The sequence below is a fragment of the Austrofundulus limnaeus genome, unplaced genomic scaffold (assembly GCF_001266775.1).
Source record: "Austrofundulus limnaeus strain Quisiro unplaced genomic scaffold, Austrofundulus_limnaeus-1.0 Scaffold129, whole genome shotgun sequence".
NCBI classification, from domain to species: domain Eukaryota; kingdom Metazoa; phylum Chordata; class Actinopteri; order Cyprinodontiformes; family Rivulidae; genus Austrofundulus; species Austrofundulus limnaeus.
In genome coordinates, this window is record NW_013952531.1 from 299,946 (window position 1) to 309,325 (window position 9,380).

General features: G+C 36.1%; 2 protein-coding genes across 2 annotated transcripts in view; one reads left to right on the forward strand and one right to left on the reverse strand.

Annotated features, from left to right (window-relative positions):
- The window catches only part of clu (clusterin), a 14,558-nt gene extending 11,587 nt beyond the window's left edge, over nt 1–2,971 (reverse strand). Inside the window, exon 1 of the mRNA XM_014015420.1 lies at nt 2,873–2,971. The gene's annotated coding sequence lies outside the window, so the exon portion shown is untranslated. The remainder of the gene's footprint in view (nt 1–2,872) is intronic.
- A 314-nt stretch (nt 2,972–3,285) lies between these two features.
- scara3 (scavenger receptor class A, member 3) overlaps nt 3,286–9,380 on the forward strand; it is a 25,892-nt gene continuing 19,797 nt past the window's right edge. Inside the window, exons 1-4 of the mRNA XM_014015419.1 lie at nt 3,286–3,355; nt 3,479–3,530; nt 3,993–4,114; nt 9,198–9,274. Of these exons, the coding sequence (XP_013870873.1) occupies nt 9,268–9,274 (7 nt within the window). The 5' untranslated portion in view covers nt 3,286–3,355; nt 3,479–3,530; nt 3,993–4,114; nt 9,198–9,267. The remainder of the gene's footprint in view (nt 3,356–3,478; nt 3,531–3,992; nt 4,115–9,197; nt 9,275–9,380) is intronic.

A 9,380-nucleotide genomic window follows, 5' to 3' on the forward strand; every position in this document is an offset into this window, starting at 1 on the left:
TATTCTGACTCTATTTTACTACTTTATTCTGACTCTATTTTACTACTTTATTCTGACTCTATTTTACTACTTTATTCTGACTCTATTTTACTACTTTATTCTGACTTTACTACTTTATTCTGACTCTATTTTACTACTTTATTCTGACTCTATTTTACTACAGTAGACTGGGCTGTAGCTGCTGACAGCTTCAAAACTAATAATGAACTGAAATTTAGGATTTAAAAGTTTAAAAGCATTATTTGTCGTCCACCAGAGGCCAGACTTGTAAAGGATAACGAGATGTGTCCAAGTCTCTGTTAGCAAAATATCCAGAGCTGTAAAGCAACTAAGTACAAATACTTAGTAGAGGTTTTGTGTTTCTGCACTTTTCTTGAGTAATTATTTTTCAGCCTACTTTTTACTTCTTACATTATAAAAAGACAAGAAGTAGAAAGTTGTTACTTTTATTTTATTTTTTCTTGTTTTAATTACAGCTTCTTATTGTAAAAAATAAAAACTATCCATATAAACTAGGGGTGTAAGAAAATATCGATACACTGAAATATTGCGATATTTCATTTCCTGATACTGTATCAATATTCTAAAGCCCTGTATTGATTTTTTATTAAGGTTTAAAACGTCAACTTTCCTGCCAACCGTTCATTTTTATGTTGTAGTTCAGCCTCTGACCACTAGTTGGCAGCAGTGAGCCAGACATTTGGCTCCTCTACCTCTTGAGCGCCAGAGAGTAAGGGTAGCATTAGCATTGTAAGTAAACATTAGCTTTTCTTTTTTTTTCAGTAAGAGGTTTTTATTTCATTGAATTTTTGGACAAAAAAAATTGCAATATATTGATTGTTTACAGTATCGCAATATATCGGGATATATCGTATCGTGACCCCTCTGTTATGATATGTATTGTATCGCCAAATTATTGCCAATACACAGGCCTAATATAAACTGTGTAACTGTTAACTTTTACCAAAGTAGTTTTTGTTAAGATACTTGTACTTTTACTCAAGTATCAGTATTTTATAAAACTCTGAAAATATCCCACAAAACTATGAGTCCTATTTAAATTTATTATTTATTTGGAACAAACCCTTTCAGATTTGGACAAATCAAACGTCAGGTCAGTAAATTTAAAGCTCCGCCTCCTCGACCACAACACAACCATCGACGTCGTCTTCAACTCGGTTTACAAAACATTTGATGATTTTACGGCTGATTTATGTGAGCGATTCTTTTCAAGTGATCTTGTTTTCAGTCACCTGCTCCACCATCGTCTCCTGTTTCCATGGTGACAAACGGAGGACAGGAAGTGTTCACATCTTTCCAGGAGAAAATCAATTTATTTTTAGCATCGGTTTCTGCTCGTCAGTTTTTCAAACACACCAACGCATGATGTTCAAAATCCTTTATAAAAATGTATTAATTTGAACTTCTGAGAGTTTTTCTGTTGGTTGAACCTGTTGAAGCAGAGACAGGAAGTTGTAAATAACTGCCAGGAATTATAATCTGTTATAGAATGATGTTTAATCCCAGGACGTTTCATGGCTTTTTACAGTTAAAATAAGTAAAAAGATGGAAATTCTGAGGCTGCATGTTAAAAAAAGCTTTAAAACAAACAAGAATATTTGAAAATTATATAAAATGATGAAACATTTGTTTTGTGATTTTTATAATCTGCAGCCCTGAAACAACCGTCTGTATCGTGTCTGTTTGAGCTCATGTTCAGGAGTTTGAATAATAAACTTTATTAATGACAGCGTGCAGGAAGGAGCAGGATTAGAAAGTGATGTTTAGTTTCCTGCAGCCAGATTAAACTTCAGATTACAGCGAGGGGAAACACTGAGACGTGCTGCAGAAAAAACAAACACACAAACTGAACTTTAACTTGTTTTTTTAAACTTTTTTTTTTTGCAGAGTCACAGCTGCAGCCGTCCTGATTACACAACTGAAATAGCTCCAGTCCAGATGCTGACAGATGTTTTTCATATTAAAACACTTACTTTACTTTTTCACTTCGTGCAGTCATAAAGATTAGTCCCAATTAGTTTTCAGGGCTAAAATAAAAACAATTTCATGTTAATATTTCACTTTTTATTTCACAGATTAATGAATCATTTTTAGGCAAACTGAATCTTATTCAAGCTGTTGTTTTGTTCATATCCATCACTGAAGTTTACTGTGTAAATCTTGTGAAAATAAATGTATATTTAGCTTTTTGAGTCAAAACTTTTGTTAAAACCTGTTTATTGTGTAACTTGTGTGCAGATTCTTCACATTTTTTCAAGAAGCAACTGCACATTAAATTAATATTTCTTACTAGAAGTCCCTGTCTTCAGTTTGACATGGCCTCCACCGTGCTGCAGCATTTCCTCTGGAATAATCTGGATTATTTGTGGAGGTGACCTCTGGTTTCCCAGGAGAATAAAACAGAACGATGATGTAATGATCTGAACTATTTCCTGCAGAGTGGCTCCTGTCCACCTGATTTAGAGTTTGTGGGTCTGAGCACACAGAGGACACAAACTGCTCATCATCTGTTACTTTAACTAATGACACAGTTTAAAACTAAACAACCACAAAGTGACGTCATCTGCCCTAATCCAGCTGTTTTCATCCAGAGATGAAGGTCAAATCCATCAGCGAGCTTTATAAACAACAATCAGCAATTATAGACAAACTGATAAACTAAAAATATGAGTCAAAATAAATGAGTAAAAATAGTTTTATTTTGAAGTTTCAACAGATAAAGTTCATATATAATGCATCGTTTTATTTTATTTTGCTAAAACTCATAAATTGAACATAAGAAAAACTAATTTACCCAGATAAGCATCATTTAGCTGCAGAGATTTTAAAAATAAAAGCCTTCCTGACTCACCTGTGCGCTTCCTGGTTCTGTGGACCTGGTTCTGTGGACCTGGTTCTGTGGTGGACCTGGTTCTGTGGACGACCTGGTTCTGTGTTCCAGTTCTGCTGCTGTCAGTATTTATAGTCTAACGGGAAACGGGAACGGAGCGCTGCTGCATCCAAAGCGTCAAAATACCGGAGTAGAAAATCAACTTCCGGTGAGACTCTTCAAAATAAAACAACTTTCACGTTTAGTTTATGTTAAAACAATAAAAAAAACATAAATTTTAGTGTATTAAAGCAACAATTAGCATTAAGAAATATTTTAGTTATTAAATAATCTCAATGTAATGTTTATTTTGAAAACTAGCTCAGCGTCAACATAATTCTTACTTCCTGTTTCAGTAACAGATTAGTAAAAGATACACAACACATGTATCTTCAAACAAGAAAGACTAAAGAGGCTGGAAGTCACTTTTAACAAGATTAATAGATTCTGAAGTCTTCATAACTTGTAAGGTTTCTGGTTAAATGCTAACATATGTTAGCTAGTAGCTAATGCTATCTGTAGGTCTTAGTTTATCAAAACTGCTGCTGAACCTCCCCTTAAACTAAAATGAAATGTTTTAACTTTCAGCACAGCTATACAAGAAGATGTGACCTTAAAAGGAGTTAGTCTCAAAATGCTGGTAAGCACATTTTGTTGTGAATGTTACCTGTTGTTGTCTTGGGTTTCTGACAATACGCTAATATAAGTTAGCCTGTTGCTAATAGCACTACTAGCTTAGCCTCTACTTCAAAACGCCTGCCTAACCATAAACAAGAAAGAAAATTTGTTTTAACGTTTAACAGAAGCTTCACGAAATGTAACTTTATTTAAAAATGATAATTAAATATGCTGGTGGTCTTATTTTGTTGTATTTAGAGTTAGTGAAGCCATAAAATTAATGTTAGCTTTTTGTTCAGTTGTGGGTAAAAATACATCAGGATCTATATTTACTTTTTCTAGAATGAACAGTAAAGTCAAAACAAGTTCCCACCTAATTTTAGTTACTTTAAGATAAAAATCTACTAATTACCCTAATCTGAATCTGCTTTTCAACCATTACAAAAACAAGCCTTTATTTTGAAATGAAATGTGTTTCCTGCAGCTGTGATGTGAGTCTCCTTTCACTTCATCGTCTTGATGGTTGAGGACTTTTCCACAAGTTTTCCTGATTTCCTGGCAGGAGACAAAGCTCCTGAGCACAGAGACAAATATCTGAGTCACTCAGTGAGTCATCATTTAAAATCTGTTTTTCACCAACCTGCACACAAAACACAACCTGCACACAAAACACAACCTGCACACAAAACACAACCTGCACACAAAACACAACCTGGACCTGGAGTTTATCACAGGACTAAGTGAAAAAAGAAACCATGAAAGCTCAGACTCATTATTACACAGTCAGTAAACAGGTTAGCATGTTTTTGTTATGAAGCTACACATGTTGATTAGCTTAATGAACCTACAGAAAAACATGCTGCAACTTGTTTACTCTGATTTTTAGGGTCTTATTTTGGTCACGATGCTCCCATAACGTTATGCACAAAACATAAACTCAGTTTAAAAAATCCTTTAAAAGAAAATGGATGTTGATGAAAACTATCATCAGCTGGTAAAAAGTTTAAAAAATCATGATGAAAACTATGTACGCAATAAAGACTAATCGTAACTAAAGCTTTCAAATATCTGTTGCAGTCACATTTATTTTGAAACAAAGCTACCAGTGAATATCAGGCTTCATAACTAAAATAAAAAGACCAAGAGTTGCATTTTTAATACTCTGCTTCTGTCACAATATTTAAATGGAGTCATTTACTTTGAAAACTGTCTGCAGAAAGAAGAGAGCTGATCAAACAGGTCAAAGGTCAGTGACAGTCCATCTGCAGAAACTTCCTGTAGGGTGACAGGAAGTGTTCAGGATTTATAAAACACTGATCAGTTAAAAAAATCAGATTGAAACATTTAGTTTTAGTGTAAAATATTTGTTCATGGGTGTAATGACAAACTTTTAACACCAGGTGGCAGAAAATCCACTTCTGAAGTCCTTTAAAATCTCTGAAAAGTTTTAAGAATAAATTAATTTATTGATTCAAGGTTTCCAATGTTTGCATTTCTACTCAGGAGGAATTTAACTCACAAACAGGAGAACCTTTACAAAATTAAATACTTCAGAAGTTTAAATACTTTTTCTGTTGCTCCACACTCTCATCGTCTTTTAGCAACGTTAAAATGAAATAAGTTTGTTTTGAATTGAATCGTCTGAAATGTGCCAATCAAACACAGAGGAAACATGAAATGTTTCAGTTTATTTGTTTCCACAAATTTAAAAACGAGTGACCTCACAGAAGTCTCTCTGACCCTGCTGAGTGCTGAGGAGCCTGAAACTAAACTGTCAAAGCTAAAAAAAACAGCTAGTTAAAAGCCAAAAGTAGCAAAAGGCTAGCTGTGAACTAAAAGTACCAAAAGCTAGAAGTTAAAAATAGCAAATGACCAGCTAATAGATGAAATTACCAAAAGACTAGCTAAAAGCTTAAGGTAGTAAACAGCAAATCAGCAGAATGGCAGCTAAAATTAGCAAAAGTTAAGTAGTAGAAGGGTAGTTCAAAGCAAACGATCAAAAGGTGAGCTTCAAGATGAAAATAACAAAAGCCTTACTAAAAGCAAAAAGTAGCAAAAGACTAGCCAGAAATAGAAAGTAGCAAATTGCTGGCTAAAAGCTAAAAATAGCAAAAGGTTAGCTAAAAACTAAAAGTAACAAAAGGCTTGTTAAAAGTTAAAAGCAGCAAAACGTTAGAACTTAAAAGAGGCAAAGGGCTGGCTAAAAGATGAAAGTAGCAAAAGGATAGCTAAAAGCTAAAGGTAGTAAAAAGCGAAACTCAGCAGCTAAAAGTAGCACAAGTATAGGTTAAAGCTTAAGTAGCAGAAAGGTAGCTCAAAGGTAAAGCAGTGAAAGGCTAACTAAAATATCACAAAGCAACCTACAACATTAAAGTAACCAAAGCCTAGCTAAAAGCTAAACGTAGTTAAAGGCTAGTGCAGCAAGAGCTGTTAATCAGTGTGTAACTTTGTCGTATTTAACACAGAAATCACAGTTTGATAAAGTTTAAAGCAGTAAGTGTTTGTCTAAAAGTGACCAGGTTCACTGATGCTGTTTTTGTCGTTTATTGTTTGTATTTGTGGAGTTGTGTTTACTTCCTGACACACTGCGGATGCTTGGCTGCAGGGAAGCTAATCGTTATCAGACAGAAGTAAAGTCTTGGAGCATCTCGTGGTGTTTGTTCTGATTTACAGCTCCACCACAGTTCTCTGATCTTCTCACACAACATCACATTTTAATCAGTTGTTCAGGTCAACAACCAGAAATATTCAACAACAAACACAAACATGTTGCAACCATTCAGCCACTGGACAGACAAACACAACGTTTCTTCGCTCTGCTCAGGTTAGCAGCATATTAAAGCTAATTAAATGTTGTATAAACAGTTACAAACCTGTTTTTATTGAGTGTGAATGCAGTTTGGTCAGTTTTGTGACCCCAGCATCACTGAACCCTAATCCCTACCTGGTGTAGGGACGGAAGGAAGGAACTTCCTGTGTGGCGTGAGACACACAATCTGATTAGAGCCTAATTAATCCCACTGGCAGTCCTGTGGAAGATCTCCAAACATCTGGAACTCTGGGATCAATTTAAAAACCTTCATGTCACTTCAGGAATGCAGAGCTGAGAGAGTTACAAGTTTAAAAAGTAAGTTTAGTTTCTTCAGGTTGTAACGAGTGATGAACTGAAGGCAGCATCATGTTTGTCAGTAAATATCTCAACATTTTAGCTGAAACCAGTCAGGATGAGGAAAAACTAACCTGAACTACCTGGTCAGAGATGAGCAGCATCTGAAACTACTTGATTAAAGATAACCTGTTTTATATGTGCTGTGTTGCTTTAAATCTATCTTGTAGACTAGGATTATAATTTTATAAAGAAAGAGAGGACACACTGTAAATCAGAGTTTCCCAAAGTTGGGGTCGGGACCCAAAGTGGGGTCACGAAACATCAAGGTGGGGTCCTGAAAAGATTTTCTGAATTAATTACATTTTTGCCTGAGTTGTTACAAAGGAGTGAGGTTAGTATATTTAAAATGGATAAATGTAGTATAAAATATTGTTACTATGTCCATGTTTTGTTGACCTGATACAAATGTTTATCATATAAAAACAGTTGGGGGCTCAGGTCTCTGCTGCTGTTATTTTGTGGGTCAAAAGCTGAAAAGTTTGGGAACCACTGCACTTTGGTTCCCGAAGTTGGGCTTGGGACCCAATTATGGGTCATGAAGCACCTTGGATAATCTCCAGAAATCAGTTTAAAGGGTAATAAAATAATTGCTGATGTAATATTTTTCCTATAATTATTACAAAAAACACAAAATAAGTGAAAATAAGTATTTATATTTGTGTACTAGCTGTTTAGATAGTCAAAAAGCCTGTGTTTTTAGGGTTATTAACGAAGTTCATGTACTCAGACCAGTAATATTTGGGGTCACAAGTTTTTGCCATGGATATTTTGTGGGTCAGAAGATAAAAAGTTTGTGAACCACTGGTGTAAATAACCAGGATTAACAATGCATAAACTGCTTGTTTAAGATAGAAAACCTCTGACTCAGTCACTACATCCTCAGGATATTAAAAAACTCCTTATTTTAGTTTATAAATCTGCAGAGGGTAGGCCAATCATAACTTGCAGGGGCGGAGCCAGAGGGGGGCGGGACAACTGCCCTGGCCACCCTCAAATGACTGACAAGTGTTATTTGAAAGATGAGCAGATAGAGCCAAAAGTCAAAGTGAGTGAATATTTGTGAAGCAGCTGCTGCAGACTGAAGCTGTCAGTGAGGAAAATAACTGTTCTGAACCACTGAGTTCATAAAAACAATCATTGTGTATCAGTTGTGTGTCAGTTGTGTATCAGTTGTGAATCAGTTGTGTGTCAGTTGAGGCTTTAACAACCAGTTCATCACAAATGAGTGGTTAGCAGCTACCACTATGCTAATTTATAGCTTTGTTTGTCTAAAAACATCTGACTTTCTCTTTGCTTTTTAAATAAATAATATTAGTAGTTAGCTTGAAAATTTGACACATTTTTACTTACTGTTATAATTTAAAGCTCAGTCATAAAACAGCTTATTTAACCATTTAAAATTAGTTGTGGTGGCCATCTTGAATTTTCAAATGAAAATAAATTTTTATTTGTATGTGCCACCCCCCCCCCCCCAACAAAACAAAGAAGTCTAGCTCCGCCCCTGATAAATGTTTCCAAACAACTAGATTTACATCACTCATCCAGCTGACTGTTCAAGAAGACAAAGTTTAATTTTATGACCTTTTTTTATTTTGTGACCACACAAATAATTAATAAACTCATTTTATAAGTTAGATAGAAGAAAAACTGAACGTTATCTCCCTACCAGGTCTGTCCAGTCCTGGTCCTGCAGGTTCTGAACCCTGCAGGACCAGNGTCCAGTCCTGGTCCTGCAGGTTCTGAACCCTGCAGGACCAGGTCTGTCCAGTTCTGGTCCTGCAGAGTTTCTGTGCTCCAGCAGACCTGACTCAGTGAAGCAGTTACCTCTTCAGGTTCTGCGTTAGCCTGGATCTGCCTCGTCAGCTGTTTGTCCAGATGTGAGCAGCATCACCTGCTGGTGGATCAGGTCAGGACTCGCTGATGAACCAGGATGACATCGTTTACATACGTGTTACATGTGTGTGTTTACATGTTTCCTCTGCGAGGTCACACATATTCAAGGTGCTCGCTCCACATCTGTTAGCAGTTAGCTTCGCCCACAAACCTGACTTTCAACAAAACGTGTGGAGCCTCCCAGCTTTTCTCCCCCTCCCTTTTTTATTTTGTATTTTTTTCAGCTCTGTTCCCTCCCCATCCCTGTCTCTTCTCCCCATTTCTCCTAAACTCCTCTTCTCCTCCCTCCCTCCGACAGCTGCACATGGTGACTGTTGAAGGAGGTTCTCAGGCTCTGAAGGAGAGAAAAGGGAGGAGCTGAGAGGAAAACACACAGGATCAGAACTTAGAGGAGCTTTTCCCAGTTTTCATGAGAAATGACAGACCCCCCCTCCCCCAGTAACATCTGAAACCATCTGGGATACGACTGTTTTACTTGTTTTTCTGCATTTAGATGCAGTTGAATCCAGCTCTGCTTTGCAGCAGTTTTTGCAAACATTTTGTGGAATTGGATTTTTTTCTTCTGTGTTTTTGGAAAATTAGTGCAAGTTGAAGACAAATGAGCTCCTTTTCTTTGTTTGCAAACAGGTGAAAAGGACTAAAACATCATTTTCATCATCAGGTGACATCACCTCACAGGAGCCTGGAGGCTGAAATCATGAAAGGTAAACAGACTTTCTCTTAAATATAAATTATAAATATTCTGATTTTTCATTCACCAGTTATTAAAGGTCCATATTTCTGTTTGAGCAAACAGAAAGTGTGTTTGTC